The sequence below is a fragment of the Python bivittatus genome, unplaced genomic scaffold (genome assembly GCF_059951505.1).
Source record: "Python bivittatus isolate LINGU-HERP-01145 unplaced genomic scaffold, Pbiv_v1 ctg000200_np1212, whole genome shotgun sequence".
NCBI classification, from domain to species: domain Eukaryota; kingdom Metazoa; phylum Chordata; class Lepidosauria; order Squamata; family Pythonidae; genus Python; species Python bivittatus.
Window position 1 is genome coordinate 7,208,123 of NW_028277040.1, and position 19,117 is coordinate 7,227,239.

At 38.2% G+C, this 19,117-nt stretch overlaps 1 protein-coding gene across 1 annotated transcript in view; it reads right to left on the reverse strand.

The window, feature by feature from the left end:
- Positions 1-18,106, reverse strand: part of BMPR2 (bone morphogenetic protein receptor type 2) — an 80,200-nt gene extending 62,094 nt beyond the window's left edge. The window contains exon 1 of the mRNA XM_007422019.3: positions 16,306-18,106. Within this exon, the coding sequence (XP_007422081.1) occupies positions 16,306-16,381 (76 nt within the window). The 5' untranslated portion in view covers positions 16,382-18,106. The remainder of the gene's footprint in view (positions 1-16,305) is intronic.
- Between the last annotated feature and the right edge of the window lie 1,011 nt (positions 18,107-19,117).

Sequence of the window (19,117 nt, forward strand, 5' to 3'; positions counted from 1 at the left end):
TTAGGATTAAAGTAAACTGAGTTAAAAACAATGTTATAAAAATAGTCTAAGCCTACTATTACTTCAGATATTTCTTCAGTATTATTATATTAATATTAGAGGTCTTAAAGCTACCTCCATTTATTAAATTTTACTACTTTTACCTATCAAAGCAAGTTTTGAATAAGAAATAAAGATGTAAAAACATACAAAATGCACAAAAAGGACTTGCTCTAACTACAAATTATTCTATTCAAATAAAATTAAGCGGCATTGATATTATTAAAAGAAGCTCAACAATAGTTTTTTTTTCAACTCTCCAAAGAGATCCTAAGCTAACAAGAACGAAGTTCATTGGCCAGAATACAGAGAAGCTTCTGTTCTGCTTCAGCTCTTCCCCAGCAAGTAGCAGCATGAATCTATTAAGCCATCAGCTGCTATACAAAAGCCAACACTGTTTATCAACACACTGCTCTTATAAGAGGAGTTTATTTTCACTAGTTTAAATCAGACTAGAATACAATAATTTTGAACAGAGACACTTTTCTCACATCTGAAATTATATGCTATTAAAGCACAAATTATATTTTACAGATCTCCTAATGATTCTAAATGGTTTAATACATTTAAACAACGTAAATAAATAAAATTCTAGAAAACGGTATCTCACGACCAGAATGAGAAAGAAAAAGAATTATATTTACTTTATCATAAGTAAATATAAAATCCAATTATTTGTTTGGGAATTGAGTGCATCAAGCTTTTACTTATTAGCTGCACTCCAGGATTTTATGGTGAAAACCTTTAATCACTTAATTTTTTTAAAAAAAGTATCTCTTTCTCAGTCATTGCAATTATATTTTCCCCAATTTAAAAACATCTAACTACTTCTGTTTCAACTAGCCATCCAGTGACCTTGTTTAGAGTCACTCTCCTGGAATAAGAGGGGTCAGAGGAACACTGTGACAACTTGAATTTTCTGCAATAACACTGATCGCCTATTCAGTCCTTCATGGCACAGGGCCAGATTATGTGCAGGACTGTCTGTCTCCAATTATTTCTGGTTATCTCATGGAATAGAGTGAGCATGCGTCGGGACCTTCTATGAAACAATTTACTTGATGGGATCCAAGAGGCATGCCTTCTCTGTTGCAGTGACTGTCCTGTAGAACAACATTACCCCCCAAATTTGGGCGGCCCCGACTGTGCTGGCCTTCCATAAAGGCTTGAAAACTTGATTCTTCTCCGGGCATTTGGCCAGAGCATACGATGAGCCCATCCAGAAATGGAAGATCATGAATACAGTGGTTGTCCTTAGTTATTCTGTTCTTCTATTCTGGGTGTTTGTTTTATGCTTCTAACAGAATGTAAGCTGCCTAGAGCTGCTTTTGTGAGTTGGACAGCAGTATAAATCAAATCAAATCAATCAATCAATCAAACTATTCTGAAAAGCTAAACATTCTGAAGTTTATTTTGGCATCAATTCACATATCTTTTTACCCCCTAAGCCACTTTTTAAACCCTAAGCCTGTAATGTGCAAAACAAATCAATCTAATGTAAACAAATGCTCTCTCTTATAGCCGTCTAATAACACACTGTAGCCAATTACGTTTTTCCTGCCCCTCAGTCATTGAAAGGTTTAAAAAATATGCACACGCCGTTATTTCAAGGAAGACAACCCTACAGGGTTGTCAAAGTAACAAATAAATAAAGCTATCTGATGTAGATTAAAATCATACAGCCCTGTTGCTATTTCGCTATTTTTATAGTAACTTAGCTTCAGTGCACGATTTTATATATCCAGTGACTAGGAATAACGTTTATAATGTTTGTTATTGTGTTTATTTTATTTTAATTCTGTTTGCCACCCAGAGTCACCACTGAGATGGGTGGCCATATAAATTGGGTAAATAAAATAATAAAACAAACTTTACAAATGGACTCAGAGGCCCCATTATCCCCTTCTACACTTTTCGTAAGACATAAAATATTAAATTATCTGAAAATGCATAAAACCTTTCATTTGAAAACCAGCAAAATTTCCTACTGCATTATTTATTAATAATAATAATTACTATTATTTCATTTTGATGCTGCCCAACTCCAGCCAATGCTGGGTGGCTCACAAAACAAAGAACATAAAAATGAATAAATGGGAATACAATAAAAATTAATCCAGAAAAGGATTATATGATAACGACAAGATGGCAATCCAGACAACACCTCAAACAGGGGGGTCCCACTCACCCTGCCATAAGGCCAAAGAGAACAGCCAGTTTTCAAGGACTTCCGGAATGCTGTGAGAGTGGGAGCTATCTGGATCTCAGGGTGCACTTCATTCAAGTGCCACTAGAGAGAAAGCATGCTTCCTGCGTTCTGAAAGATGACACTGTTTAATTGAGGGGACCTGGAGCACGCCTCCTCTGTTGGATAGTCAGGGAGAAACCACAGGAAGTAAGTAGTACCTCAAATAACTGGACCCTATGCTATATAGGGCTTTATAGGTGATAACCAGCACCCTGAATTGTACCTGGAAGCACCATGGCAATCAGCGCAGCTCGCAAAACAGAGATGTCATGTGAGCATGCCAAGGCAAGCCCATCACTGCCCATGCCTCTGTATTCTGGACCAGTTTCTGAGTGGTCTTCAAGGGCAACCTCATGTAAGGTTCATTGCAATAGTCAAGCCACAAGGTGGCATGGGCATGAATAGAAGAGATATAGAAGATGACCTTGACCAAGATATGCAGGAACCATTACATAGGCAAAAGGGGCTGAAACATTTTTTAAGTCCAGAACAACAAGATAACATTTGGAAGTAGCTGCAAGAGTGAGGTCAGCCCCACTAGGTAGACGAGACCAGGAAATCAACTCTGTGGGAATGCTAAAACTACTTTGATTGAGATTGGCTATAAAAAGCAAATCTGCTTATGCTGTACCTCCTCCTCCTCCTTATATTCTAATGAATTAGGGAGGTGTCTGCCTGAGCCACTTCCAAAAGTTGTCTTGTTGTTCTGGACTTTCAAAATGTTTCAACCTCTTTTGCCTAGTTAACGGTTCCTGCATATTTCCATTAAGGTCATCTTCCTTACTCTCTACAGCAGTGTTTCTGAACCTTGGGAACTTTAGATGTGTGAACTTCTTATGAAGATGCTGGCTGGGGAATTCTGGGAGTTGGAGTCCACACATCTTAAAAGTTCCCAAGGTTCAGAAACACCGCTCTACAGCAACTAAGAAGGGAAGGACTAGGATTCAACTAGCAAGAAGAGAGATGTTAAACAACAGTTATCACTAAGTGTAAATTGTTTATTCTGGTTTGCTGATATTAACATGAAAAAAATTATTGATAAACATAATTATCAAAGGATTGTGTTTTTAACAGATTTCTTGTCACACAAATGAAACCAAATCATTCTTGTAGCAAATGAGAAAAGGGTACAGAGTGCATGAATAGCAGCCAAAAGTGAAACCTGAAGGGAGAAAATGATGCAAAGCTTAACATTCCAGCAACAATATTTTGTTCCTAGAACTCTGGTAAACATGTCCTTGCCTGGTATCTATTTTTCATTCACACCTCATTCGTCACCCTCATTGTTGCTCTGCTACATTTGCTTTCACACTAGCAGAGGAAAATGGTTACTCAATTCAAAAAGCACTCTGTAATGGTGGCTTAAACACCATGGTGACTTGATTTCAGCTGGGAGGGAGGACAGCTGAGAAATTGGAACAAGAGAATTTTTGCTAATGGGAAATGTACCCCTTTGCAGCTCCAATATCAATGCTATAGAACTGTTCTTGCAATGCTTATTTCTGAAGCTGGGTCAGAAGTTAACCAGGCCAGCTGGCAAAACCTGACCATATCACGGGAACACAGCAGGGTAGTGCTGATCAGCACAAATATTACAGATTTAAGAGTAATCTAGAGAATCAACTGATTTGGAGAAACTATACATGTATCTGTGATAGTATTTTACTTTTGTGGGTTCTGTAATTCAAATTATGTTTCTGACCTAAAAATAATTGTTTATCCTCCTCATATTGTTTGCTGCTCTGGCAAAACAACAGGAAAAGAACAAGCAAGTCACTACTTCATTCTGAGTTTTAAAAAATTACCTAGTTGGGGAGACACAAATTCTAATTAGATGAGAAAACAGGCCTATTCAAATGAAAAGCTTACTGGATTACATTCTTTGAAACTCTTCCAACATATATAGCCTGCAGCAAAAATATCAACATTAGAATATCTGCAGCAGTTACTCTAAGCATTATCTGGAAAAGTAAATTATGCGAGAGCATTTAGCTTAAGATTATATATGAACAGGAAAAAATGCTGAAATTCAAGTGGCAAACTGTAAAAGTAGTGACTGAATATTTGGACAGCTGGGATACTAAGTAGCAGGGGGTTGGTCTTTACTACTATTTGCATTCCTAAACTTCCAGCTAATTTTTAGCCTTTTCCAGATCTATCTACTCATTTATTTATTTTTCATATTTCTCCCCTGCTGCAATCTAGAGACATCCACAGAAAAACATAAAAACAGTAAAACACCACCACCCAAGAATACAATGGCAAGCAATAAAAATGGAAAGATGGCGAAATCAGAAGGCTCTCTAGAACAACTCCACCTCTAAAAGCTTCCAAAACATCAGCAAAGACAGCGCCAGCCTGATCTCAATCCAGAGGCCGTTCCATAGCCTCAGTGCTGCCAAGCTTCAACCTCCCCAAAATGTGGGATCAATAGCAGATTATCTCTGTTTGATCTAATTGGTCAAATCAAATTTGACCAAATGAAATCACACCCTTTTTCTTAGCAACTGGGGCCAGAAACCGTCTCTAACAAATAGAAAAGCTCCTATAATTTTTCTGCTTGGCTGAACAGACAAGAAAGTGTTCTGCACAAATTCTGACATTACCGGTAGTTCTCTATGTTGCCTGACAATGGGTGTCAATGTACCTGGAGAACAAAGAGCGAGCCAATGCTGTTGGCCACACAGGTACATGGGAGTCAGAGAAACTGTTACATCATTTAGAATAGTTATTCTGTGTATTGTGCACAGCATCCTCAAGAGACAAGGAAACTGGCTCCCTTTCTCTTCTTCCCAGTAGAAGCATTTAGAGTATAATTCCACTCAAGGAGTCATCTTATAGGAAACAGAAATAGGTTCCACTCAATAGGCATAATTTCTTAGACGTTTTCGTGTAGAACATTTAGCAGAATAGATGCAATTGTACTGGGAATGCATGCAACCCTCCCAACATTATAATATACGTAGTATTTCTAAACATAGAAAAATTTGCTCTCCGAAAAAAAAATGCTGTAGATGAAATTATATACATTAAAGTAGTAAGTTTTGATTACTCTTATTTAGTAGCAACTTCAAAATCAGAGTATTACCAGTACTGTAAAACTATATTTTATTTTGTATATCTGAAGTTAATATTCTACTTCAGTGAATGTGTTCTAGATATGAACTAGAGCTTAGTATTTACTGTGTAAACACTACCAAAGCACCATGTATTAAGTCTTAAATGGTCTGAAAGAGCCTACAATAAGTAAATCCAATCCTCCTTTCCTCCTGCAACTACCCGATCCCTCCAGAATGACAAGGGAGGGGTTGTGAAGAGCCTTAGAGGTTCACTCAACATGGAGCCATTCCCCCCTCTTTGAGCAGTTCCTCACATGCATATCAGTTTATTCAGATGGGCCCTCTTACCTCTCTGGAATAGATGTTTTAGGAGATATGGGTGGCTGTAGGGGAGAGGAGTTATTGGGGAACTTTCTTTCTATGACATTTCTTAATTTCATTAGTTGTAGGAAATTACTTCAGAAGTTTGAAAGGAGTTTATATTGCATCTTTAAATATGAGAATTACCACACATGTTGAAAAACAGGTGCTAACTTCTAGCCATCTTAGAATATGAGAATATTTTTAACACCATCTCTTAGCTGACAGATCCCTAAGTATCTTCAGAATGGTCACTAAATGTGTTGCAACTGCTTAAATGTTTAGCAATCTTGATAATTTTTCTTTCAAGCTGATTTGCATGCTATATTTATTTTACTTATCACTTTTTCATTTTTTTAAATATGTGTGTTTTAGTCTTTGACCATGAAATTAAATAAATAGTTTCAACACAATTACATTTCCCAAAATGTAAACAATGTTAAAAAAGCTGAAAGAAATGGGTGTAGGGAAGTATGTTATTCTTAATTTAAATTATATTTTAGAAAAATCCAGAATCAAAAATTGTATTGTGGAAATATATATTCAGTTAATTTGAGGTTTATTTCAGACACTTGATTTCTTATACTGATTGGAAATAGTTGCTTCCAGGCAAGTAGCAGAACTTGTAGCCCTTATACATATTCACACACTTATACGAGTGTGTAAAGGGCCCCATTTCATGGTTGTGTTGATACTGACGGTTTTTAAAGATCTCTTGGCTGCATTTATATTATATTTAATTTTTGTACAGTTTTTAATTTTGATTGTTTTTATTGTTGTTAGCCGCCCAGAGTCACTGGTGGGCGGCTATATAAATTGAATAAATACATACACACATAAAGTCCTACTAGACTAGGCAAACTTAGTTCCAATGTACTACAATGGGGGCTTCCATCTCTCTACCTCTCTCTCCCAGCTGCCAATCACACCTGCCATCCTTTCCTAATTACACCAGTCAATTGTCAAGCAAAGCATACAAATGGTCTGGGAAGAGAAGAAAAATATATCTTGCTTGCTAAAAATGATACAACTGTTACAGACAGTTACAAAAGAGCCCTTTCCAGCTTCAGCTAGTGTATGTGTTATGGTCTTATTTGCAATGGGAGGCCCTTGCAATAACTTCTTCCCCCATCATTTGAAATTAGACTATTGCAATGTATTTAACCTGAAGCTACCTTTGAAAACAACTCTAAAGCTGCAAGAGGTGCAGAAAGCAGTAGCCTACCTATTAGTGGATAAGAGCCACTACTGTCATGTAACACTGATCTTAAGGGCATTATATTAGCATCCAATAGGCTTCCAAGTCCATTTCAAAGTGCTGGTTTTAACCTATAAAGCTCTACATGCTCTACATTTGGTATCTCTAATACCAAATCCTGCAAATAGACCCAACCCTATACCATTTGCTCACCTAGTGAGGAGCACCCCTTTGTGAGATTCATGGGGGAGGTGTGACCCAGGGGCAATATTACTCTGTAGCAATTCCTTTCCTCTGAAATAGCTTTCCAACAGAGGCGAAGTTGGCACTCACTTTGTTCTTGTTTAGAAAAGCCATAAAAATAGTGTTGTTTGAGAGAATAGCTGGAATGAGATGATCACCACTGAGACTAGGCATCAAATGAGGGGATTGTGTATTTCTAATTTTAATAGTGTTTTATTGTATTTTAATGTTTTATTGCTCTGTAAACTACAAAATAAATAAATTAAACATTATTTTTTTCCAGGATACAGGAGAGACAACTATCTGATTATGATAAAATTATTTCAGCTTTAATAACCATCCTGACATGGTGGGAAAGCTCAGTAAGTTTAATGCGCTGAGAGCAATGCCAGGGAAATCATGAGCTCTTGGAAAGGCCATCCTTGCCAGAAAGGCCAAAGGGAGAGGGGTGACGTGAACAGTAATCCACAATGGTGGCAGTGAAGGCAGGTGGGACTCTGCAGACGTGGGAAACCAACCCCCCTCACAGACAGAACTCCAAAATCAAAGGCAATGGCAAGCCCCTCCTATACTGTTGCCAAGAAAACTGCATGGACATAGCTGAAACATTTAAAGAAGTCTGGGGGCTACTTTTATAAGTAGATCTGGAAGTGATGCCATGATTAGACCAAACTTGCATGGAAATCTAGGTGCTAATGGTACTGGTACTGAAAGAACAGCTTCTTTACAAGGAAATACAATCTGGAACATGTTAAATTGGATGTTTAAGAAATATGTAGACATAGGGGGACTAGAATGTCCTGCTTTAAATCAGAGTATTACCTGATATATTCAGGGTGTGAGTTCATGGAAAGGGTTTATATTTATATTTAAAAGGGCATATTTCAGTCTACGCATTGCTCAGTTGCAACCTAACGTAACAGGAACTGAAGACAGAGAATTGCAATCCAGCAGTCAACCAGCACACTTCCAGGTACAGATTGTGGAAAGTTCTTGAACTTTCAAACATACCAGTCAAACTAGGAAATTTAATGAGCACAGGTATGCCAGAAATTCTTTTTACCTGGAGGGTCCATGTAAGAGATTCAGTATTCAATGTTTAACCTAGATGCAAGAGAATCTGAGGAGACATTACGAAAACTGAAGGGGAATTTTTCCCCCCAAAAAAGTTAAAGATTCAAGTGGGTTTCAGAACAAGCTACAGTGATAGCCAAAAGGATGAAAACCTTGGACAACAAGGAGATAGCACAACTGTGCAACAGCAAGTATTAAAAAAATATATAAGGAAAGAGATGAAATAATATAAATAGGGAAATGTAACAAGAAAAGGAAAATGAAATATGCTTTTAACAAGATCAGAGAAACCACAGAAAAATGCACAACTGCATTAAGAATACCCAAGAATAATCACATTAGAGATCTAATGCAGACAAATTAGGATAGCTGATTATGTGCATCGTGTCATTTTTGACTCCTAGTGACCACATAGATAGATTTTCTCCATGATGATCTGTTTCTAACCTGGTCTTTTAGGTTTTCTAACTGTGCATTCATTGCTACAGTAACTGAGTCCACAAATTAAGATAAAGGAGGATGGAAAGATTATATGAAATCTTTTACAAATGGGATTTTCACTACAGTAGTCTTTGGGTTATGACACCAATTGGGACCGGAATTACCATCGCTAAGAGATTCAGTCATAAAGCACAATGTGATGTGACCACATTGCTTAGCAACGGTAATCCCCAGTCCCTGTTGCTGTTGTTAGGTGAGGACCACATGGGTTGTTAAGCAAGGACCTCCTTCACATGACCGCAATGTGGGAAAAGGCAGGAATCCAGAAACACTTGCTTATGCTGCTGAAACTGTATCCCAGGCAAGCAGGCTGGCAGGCAGGTGGACGCAATGGAGTAAGGGCAGGCAGGTTCTGCAGGCGGGTGCTACAGCGTATGGGCAGGCAAGTGCTATGTTGTATGGACGGCTGAGCGCTACAGAGTACGAGACCCCCATGCCATTTGGGGGCTCCTTGGGAGAAAAGGCAGCAGGAGCGGGAGCAACTTGCCGGAGTGACTTATGACCTCCTGCTGCCTTCCCCACTGCCTTGCTTGTGAGAAGTTGGCAGGGAAGATCGCAAGTGGTGATCATGTGACCTCGTGACCCTGCAACCATTATAATTGTGAGCCAGTTGCTAAGTGCCCAAATCGCAATCACGTGACCATGGGGATGTTGCAATGGCCACAACTTCAAGTCCCTCTCACTCAGCACTGTTGTAACTCTGAATGGTTGCTGAATGAGTGGTCGTAACCTGAGGACTACCTATGTAATCTTTCAATCTGCCTTTAACTTTATTAAAGAGAACATCTGTAGAGAGATATACTTTCAGAAATGAATTACACTACAACTGGCTATAGACTGTTATCAAACAAAAAAGTAGCAGGCAGAGATGACATAGCGTTGAATATTTAACACTGCCGAACAGGCATTTAAAAACCTAAAAGTTCTATATTAACATATATGGATGAAGACTGTTTGACCTACAAATTCAAAAAGAGCAGTAGACAGGCATAGAAGGGAGATTCAAGAGAATTTGTAAATTACTGAACCACTGCTCAGATTCTTCACACCAAGTTTTGTGTAAAATTTTATATAGAAGAATGCCAAATGAACAGGGAAGTTTTTGAAAAAAATCGAAGGAAATTGAATCAGATACCTAATAGAAGATAGATAATGGAAAAAACAAGAGAATATAAGGAAGAGAGTTATTTTATCATGTTAGAATGTGGACTATATTAAAGCTAATGAGTGTGTTTGAATATTCTTCTAATTAATGTTTATAATGAACAAGGTTTTACAGTAATAAACAAATTTGGAGAAATGGACTGGTTCAGAAAAAGAAAACGAGTGAAACAAGAATTTATATTGTAAGTTTAACTTATAGAGCAAATGTGTTATAAGAATGGCTGGAACAGAAGTGATGATAGCTGGAAACAAAACAGGAGACTGAAACAGTAATAATTTAATATATGCAGATGACAACATTTCATTAGCTGAAAGTAAGGAAGACTTATGCAAGTTCATTATGCAAGTAGCGACAGAAAATGAAAAATCTGAGTTAATGTTAAATATTAAAAAAGACAAAGCTAATGTCAACCAGCAAGCTTAGTGAACTAACAGGTGATGGCAGAGAAATTAAGGTGGTAATTAGTCTATTTTCTTGAGCTCAAGTATAGATAAAAACGGACAATGTGCTAGAAAATTAAAGAGGAAATTCATCATAGGAAAGAAGGCAATAACAATTTAGTCAAGATGATGGATGAAGACATTTCTATGACAACAAACATCAGTATAATTAAAGTAACAGCCTTTCAAGTAGCAATGCACAGCTGTGAGAAATGACATTAGGAAAGAGTGAAAGAAGACTGATCCCTTCAAACTGTGGACCTACTAAAAATATCATGGAGTTCTTAAGGATTAGCTACATGTGATAAAATAACTTTTACTGTATAGTCCTGATGCAAAAATCAAGACAATTCATTTATCAAATGGTAATTAAAATCATTTATCAACTAAAATACAAGTGATTCTAGAAAGTTAACTTAATTGGAATATATGTATTCCATATATGTATTTATGGTAAGATATATAGTATAATTTATAGGATTCAAAAACGTGTAAATTTATTTACCTGCTTTGCTCCTAAGCACTAAGAAGTTTATTATGGAAGCAATACAGATCTGTCATTTGAAGAATCCATAGTTAAGAAACAAAATCTGGTAAATAGAAAAGTCACAGGTATGTATCCCTACTCTAACCATTCCAAAACTGTCTAGTTTTTCTTCAAATGAAGTAGTTTCAATTCCAAAGAGATAATAAAATATGCTCTATTGAGCCTTCTCTTAAGAGTGCAATTAGCTGCTGAAAGCTGCTGAAAAGGAGAAGCAATTAAGATTTCTTTATTACTCAGTCTAACTTCCAGGTGATATTTTGTTATTACTTATTTAGAACAAGATAGCTATTTGTGGTATTGGTTTTCCTTTATTAAGAAGTATTTTTCCCTCTGTTTAGGCTTTTCTTCACTACATTCAGTTAATATAATTAGATTCATGAATATTAGATCAACCAAGAGTCTGCACAGAAATATTCACAAATGGCAAAGACGAATGTCTTCTCCCTTACACTCTACCTCTGCATAAGACACAGCTGAAGATTTTTTATTTCTCACTATGCAGACCAGTTTCTTAAACACTGTTTCTTAAACAGTGAGGTCCACCCCATAACCCAGGGGCTAGTAACATGGCACCAGTAAACACCATGACTTACGTAACTCCACCAAGTGGGATTGCAAAGGGCCATAAAGTTTCAAAAATAATTGTTAAAAATAAAATGCCCAAAATCTCATGAAATTGTCAAATCTTACAAGATATTGATGTTCCCTCCTGAAATCTTGTGTTATTTTGGCCAAGAATGCCAATTTCTTATGAGACTTGGATATCCTGCAAGATTTTGGCCATTTAAAAAGTATACTTTTATTTTGGCACCTGCTTCAGGGACCAAATGCAGGTTCACAAACGTTGCATTATGCAATTTTGTCTAGCAGCTATCATGCAGCATAATACCTCTGCTCATTTTAATCAGCCTCAATTCTTCTTTAAATGGAAGATCAGATAATGCTTTTTAAATGTAAAATCAGTTAAAAGTATATGGAAACATTTAAGAACAAGGGATGGAAAGAGTTTGCAGTAAGTTTTATATTAACATTACATGAACAATTCTACATAGGCATCAGACAAACAGCTTCCCACACTGCAGCCATAAGGAAACCAGAAGCTTCTGCATCCATTTTTACTGACATTTTGGCACAAAAGGCTCAGCTGTGAATAATCTTAACTATGGTTAATTGAAACAGCTCTATAGCCTATCACTTGAAGTTGGCTTGTGTGTAAGGGTTCAGATGAAACAACAGCTGCAGTCAGAAATAGAAGCTAAAGCTCCCTGAGCCAAGTAGTTAGGGAAATAAAGTGGAAACTCAAGCTCCCTGAGCCAAGTAGTTAGGGAAATAAAGTGGAAACTCACTTAGGTTTGTTACTAACATAATGGTAGCCAGTCAAAACTTTGACTAAAATCATGAAAATAATTCCAGAACTTTTAATGAACTGTCATAAACCTTTGGTATATATCATATGAGAGCCAGTTTGGTGTAGCGGTTAAGGTGTCAGGCTAGAAACTGGGAGACTGTGATAGTCCCGCCTTAGGCACAAAGCCAGCTGGGTGACCTTGGGCCAGTCATTTTCTCTCAGCCCTAGGAAGGAGACAAGGGCAAACCACTTCTGAAATCTTGCCAAGAAAACTGCAGGGACTTCTCCAGGCAGTTGTCAGGAGTCAAGACTGACTCGGAGGCACCAGACCCAGGCTCAAGCCACAGAGACTCCCTGGATGACTCTGGCCCGGTCATTCTTTTTCCATCAACCTACCTCACATGGTAGTTTTGCTGAGGGTAAACTGGAGAAAGGAGTGCGTGTGTGGCCTTGAACTCCTGGAAGAATGCAAGGATATAAATCTAATAAATAAATGTAAGTGCATGCTGGTTGTTATAAAAAATCAATTTGAAATAAGATAGAGCTAGAAAAAAACCTTAATCAGATATCTAAATATGCCATACTGTTTTAAAGAATCTGATCATTTTTTCCATGTTGGGATAATGTTACCTGGTCTTAATCAAACGGGTGATTTCTGGATAGACTGCAATGTTTGTTTTCCTTCAATTGCTCTGAAAGGGGGCGTGTCCTTCTCCTACCTACAGAGTGACTTTAAAAATCTGCTACAAAGACTTAGGGGACTCTTTAGAGCAGATTTGATAGGGGATGGCATGTGGGAATGGATGAGGAAAAAAATCTGCTCAAAACAATCAATTTCATCTTTTAATCAACTGTTTTCAGCAGATACCAAGTCTAATTTTTAGGCTCTAAAAAGGGAATAAATACAAAGCTTTGCTGCTTGATAACAATAGCTCAATACTTCATTCTCTGGGTATTTCCTATGGTGAGGGAAAGATGCCACTTTTTATGCTATATAATGTTTATTAACAATAAGCAATCAGAAACTGAATGACTATGGGATCTAAAAAACAACAGATCAAAGCTCAGCTATGCTGCTCCACTGCTAATTTTGTTACAGATTGAGTGTGATTTAGGGAAAAAAGTAGTATTAAACATGGTAATATGGTTTAATTTCAGGAACACTAAAAAATTCAATTTGTATCTATGATTTCAGCAGGAAAATTGTTACCTTGTATGTTGGGCAACCAATTCTAATAAAGTAAGTTTTAAACATTCCATTACGCCACAATATGTATTTTCATCCAATATAAAAAACTTAAGGCTTTTCTTTTCTCAAATATTTAGAGAACATTTAGAGAAGTATTCAGAAATTTAAATTTTACTAGATACACTGTATTTTGCAATGATTTCCAGCAGTTGAGAAATACTAGTATTTTACAACTAAGAATTCTAGTTTAAGACTTGAACAATTCAATTAATAACTTTTTAGTTTTTTCTTTCTGACTTCTTTGAATCAAGCCTCAAATGAAAAAAAAATCTATATTTGGCAGAATGTATTAACAAATTTAAAATATCCATTTAAGTTTGTTATCCTAAATACAAATAAAGATTTGTGAACACAATAAGTCTAAATCACATAAGTTGTTCTTAGATTCTGAATGAAAGAATAAAATTGATATAGAACATATACATCTGCATTGATTTATGTAGTCCGATAAGACAGAAAGCTAAATTTCAAGAACAGAACTGAAACCTTCCACAAAACACATTTAGGTAAAAGAGAGTAAGGCCAAGGGAAAGCAGATATTACTCATGTAAATATATATCAAAAACAGGATATCCTTTTCTGGATATTCATTTATCGGGCACATTCACTTTTATACAGATGCTTAGGTACACAAATAGAAAAAGCTGTAGTTATATAAATTCCTTTTTTTTTGTTTATTAATAACTACTCATACATTTTTAAAAATAGACAGGATAGTCAAATCACAGGGCCACTTCTCCAGGCTTTTCTCTTTATGAACTTCCATCAACAATCTTGTCAAGCAATAAAAAGGAAAGACAGGAAGTATGATCACTCAATTAACTCAGCTGAAGGATCAGCATTTTTGACCTATTTCTATTCCAGCTAATCATAAACATTCCAACATCAGGCTACATTATATCTGAACACTCTAAGCATCTTAGAACATTAAGAATATGAGAACATTAAGAACTGATGCCTGAACTTCCCTCTAAATTCTCAATTCTGTTTTTCTTTTTGCATCAGATTTGGTAAATGAGGGTTAGAACAATCTGACAGTAAAGCAACACAGAAGGGCTTTAAAAATATATTTTGAAATTAGAAGTTAATTTGTTTTCATTGCTTCTGTAAATGTTTCCAGATACTGAAAAATTATATTGATTATTCAGTGTTAGAAATTGTGAATTTACACATATTAAAACTACTCTGGAGAAAGTCAGCAATTACTCTGAATGTGTTTTTGGCTGAGTTTCAAAAGAAAGTATTTGTACCTGTATAGTCCAATATAAGAACTGCTTGGGAATTTCCCAAGTCTATGATTAATAACACATATCAGTAGATGCTAGCAGGTCAAAACAGAAAATAGTTAACACAGTTGTTACCCCTTCCTCCATTATAAGTAATGGAACAAGGCTGTTGTATCTGTTCATTATTTCAGAAATCACAAAAAACCATTTTGCTAGTATTATACAAATTTGGTAGGAAAAAATGTATCTTTTTCCAAATTAAATAATATTTTATTTCACTTACACCACTTCAATAAAATGTAAGTTTCAAAAATCCAGTTTTTACAGAAAGAGCCTACAAAATTAGCAAAGATAGAAATGGTGGATATCAGCTTTAAGTGCCAATGATAGAAACAAAATATTCCATATAAGCAAATATTCCATATCATTTTAGTTCAGTATTTTTCAAAAGGATACTTTTTAAAAACCTAACTAAAACTTCAATTGCACTTAATAGATGTGCATTGCAATACTGAGCATAGTTGCTAAGAATTAATCATTTACATTTAATCATTTTATATTTACATAGAATTAAAATATGATTTTTAAAAATGTTTTTTATCAAAAGTCTTGCTTTATTACTTGCTTGCAACCATTAAAACATTCTAAATTTTCTGTTAAAAAAACTAGATCATTAAGATTATCCTTCTAATATCATTGTTGCGAAATTTTCCAAGAAGTATCTCTTGCCCTGTACAACATATGCTTGTGTCCATTAAAACAGTAAGAGGAAAATAAAACGGGTTTGTTATTTCAGGTAGTGAAAACCTTGTTGGTTTCTAATAATGCAGTCCTATGCACTGCATCCTAATAGCTGGAATGAAATCATGTAATAAAAAAAGTGAAGATGCAACACTTTGGAGCATAACTGCATCCTCATCTCCCAGACCAGCCTATGCCAAGATCAAAATTATACATGAAGTATAGATGAAAAGAATTTCCACTTCTTGTTGAAATGGCCAGAATGTGGTCAGCAATTAACAAAGCACACCCCAACAAAAAATGGTCAAAATGAACATATACTTTATGTGGTGCAGTTCTATAGGAACAGCTATGTATCATTCTTGATATTTCATTCTAGACATTGACAGATTCACTTAATACCCCTAGAGTATATATCATTTTACCATTTTTTATTATGTAAGTTAATGATCCTAAAGAACCAATGATCATGTCAATGGCTGTGAATGAAGATTTCATGCACAACTAATCTTTTTTTTAATCACATGTATAATCCCACTTTGTTTAGAAACATTCTTTGAAAAGATATGTCTTGACAAATAGTTTAAGATCAAAATATATTCAACGAACACAGACTGTGTTCATCTAAAATACTGCAAAACAAGTACACACCTTTAACCCACAACAATTTCCAAGACATTTTTAAAAGATCGGAGCCACATGCCATTCCTTTAGCAAAAAGAGCATGGATACAATCCACAGAACTGAGCCATAAATTTGTCATCTATTCCCATGGACTTTGTCAGAAGTCTACTGGTTTAAATCCAAGTAATCCAGTTTAATCTGTTTGCAGAACATGCTGTCATGCTACACCCACTGGCTACTTACCAGCCGCAATGCTGAGTTGTAAGGTGGCACTGGAGAACAAGAGCACCAGCAAAAGGTGCTGCAGCAAGTCAGTCATATTTGGAGGAATCCAGCTGTGTATAGTTTAAAAAACGCTGACAGGAGGAAATCTGTTGTCTCCCAAGAGTCTTAATCTCTTAGTTTACAATCCAGTCTGAAAGGGCAAATGGTAGATAAGAGGAGCGGTTTGAGCTTTTATTCCATTAAGCAAATCTGCCTTCATGTTTCAGGGCTTGGCCTCAGAGGATGAGTTTTTCTCAAACTGGCATGCATGTTCTTTTTCTCAAGATGACAGTCATTACTGTAATACTGAAATTCCAATTAATTCCCATGTGTCTTCCGAGTGTCACCGCACCACTCAGATTTCAAATTAATCATATCCAGAGGTGAAAAGGACGACAACAACAAAAATCGATTGTCACCACAAAAGGGCAGACGTAGACAGATTTAAAGGCCAAGATTTAAGATATGGAAAAGGATCCGAATCTTTGTGTTGTTTCTTTCTTAAGAAAAGATTATTTCCAGTCACTTAGAAATACGGCGTCATCCTCTTCACAGGGAATTTTAAGGACCAACTGCCCCATTACGTATCATCAGCCTCGAATTAAAATTTAAAACACTCAGCATCCACTTTGCTTTACACGCGCACCCACACGCACGCAAGTACGCGGAAAAGGAAATAACTCCAACCAAGGAAACGGGCAGAAAGTCCAGGCGTTTCTATGAAGCAGCAACAGCAAATCAGGACTTCCCAGTTCCTGGCTCCAAGCAGCCCCAGCGCAAAGAGGCCTTTCGTCTTCCACAGCCCTGCGAAAAATTCACTTTCTTTCTGCCTGCCCCCTCCCTCCTTTCTTGACCACAGGGGAAAGAGGGGAGGGGAGAGCCACTTCTTCCACCCTCTTCCCTCCCTTCGCAAGAGCCCGGTTTTCCAACGACCAGAACCTGAGGGTGGACCCGTGACAAGCGCTCCAGCGGCGGCCGAACCCTCTCGCCCTCATGCGCCTTCGCTCGCTCGCTCGCTCGCTCACGACCCTGCCCTGTCTCCTCCACTCCCCTGGGGAGGCAGCTCCCAATCTGCCCGGCCCTTCCTCTGCCCTCCGGCTGAAGGGAGCCTACACACGAAGGCTTCGCGCAGGGGGATTCTCACGGCGCGTCGCCTCCCCGCCTCCGGCTGCTGGGCTTGGCTGGCTGGCTGGCTGGCAGCGGCTCTCTCTCCTTCTCTCAGTCCAGACACAAAGGGGAGTCGCTGCTAAACTGCCAGTCTGAGCGCCTGGCCCGTGGGCGCCGCGAAGCCCCGCCCCGCCCTATCCTTCTGCTGCTGCTGCTGCTGCTGCTGCTGCCGCCGCCGCCGCCGCCGCTTGCTGCTGCTGCTCCGCTCCGCCCGTCTGCTGAGCTCGCCCTCGCCCTCGCCCTCGCCCTCGCCCTCGCCCGCTCCTTCCCCGGGCCTCTCCGATCCTCGCGCGCCGGTCCAACGCAGCCCGCCTCCCTTTGGATGCCTCCGAGCATAGAGAGGGCTCTCCTGCTCGAGCTAGAGCGACCCCTTCAGCCGATCGAACCTCGCCGCTATCGCTCGAGGCCTCTTCTGTGGAGTTGCGGGAGGGCCGAAGAAGAGGGGCCCGACAGGAGGTTTTCTGCGCCCCTCCCGCACCGCCATGTTGCCAAGAATTGCTAGTTTGCCAGATCGGCGGCTCGAGCAAAGCTGCGTGGGGGGAGGAGGCGAGGAGCGTTTGCGGTTCCTTCCTTCTCTGGCGGCTGCCGTGGCGTTCCGCAGCTCTGCTCCGCAGTATTTGCTTATTTTCTGTATCGCTCAACCATCCACTGGTCTTGGGAATGCTTTACAGCTAGCGAAGCCAAGATCTGCAAATAAAATAAAAGCTGGTATTGGGGGCATTTTTACTCATCGGGAGTAAAGTTTTAGTTCCCTTAAACGATTTATTCTAACGAGCTCTTCTCTGGAATAGAGCCTTATCAGCCTGTTTATTTAAGGAAAGTAAGTTCAGCGAAGAGATACATATATCTCATTCCTAACCCAGAACATTAGTTGAGAGAGATGACCAGAACTGGAAGAATAAAAGCCCCTGGAAGCTTTGCATTTGCTTTTTGCAGTGTTTCTCAATCTCAGCAACTTTGAGATGTGCGAATTTCAACTCTGGGGAATTCTGGGAGTTGAAATCCACCCATCTTGAAGTTGCTGAGATTGAGAAACACTGTCCTGGAAGAAGGGATGGTAAGCGCCCATGGTTAAGAAGGATAAAACCTGAGAAAAGAAAATGGTGGGGTTTTTATTTTTAAACACGTAGTTATAAAAGGATGATCAGAAGTTGAGAGGTTTCAAAATATCCTCCCTTATTTTTCATAGCTGTGGGCCCGTATAAGGCTGGTCCACGCAGCAGCCTTCAGCTGCTGGTTTCTTCTGCTGAAATGGCCTGGAAAGAAAACTGGCTTAGAAATTGCTCAGCTTTGTAATCCAGGAATGTACAAGAGCTTGTTTGCTACGGCGCTCCCTGCTACTTGGTGGCCTTGATTCATCTTCAGCACATCTTGCTCATGATGCGTATGCAGTCTACCCAGCTTTCGTGTCATTCTCACTTCTAAAGTGTTTTATAGGTTTTGCTTCTTTTTTAAAAATATCCTTTTTAAATATCTAAGGTCATTCAGCTTATAACTAAATAAAAATACCAAGGCTCCCTATTCATGAATATCCTGCTTCTTTACTGCCTCCCCCACTCCTGCCCCCAAAGAACCATGGCTTTCCGTGGGAAGGTCTTGGGGGACGTGTGGTTTCCATGATTTG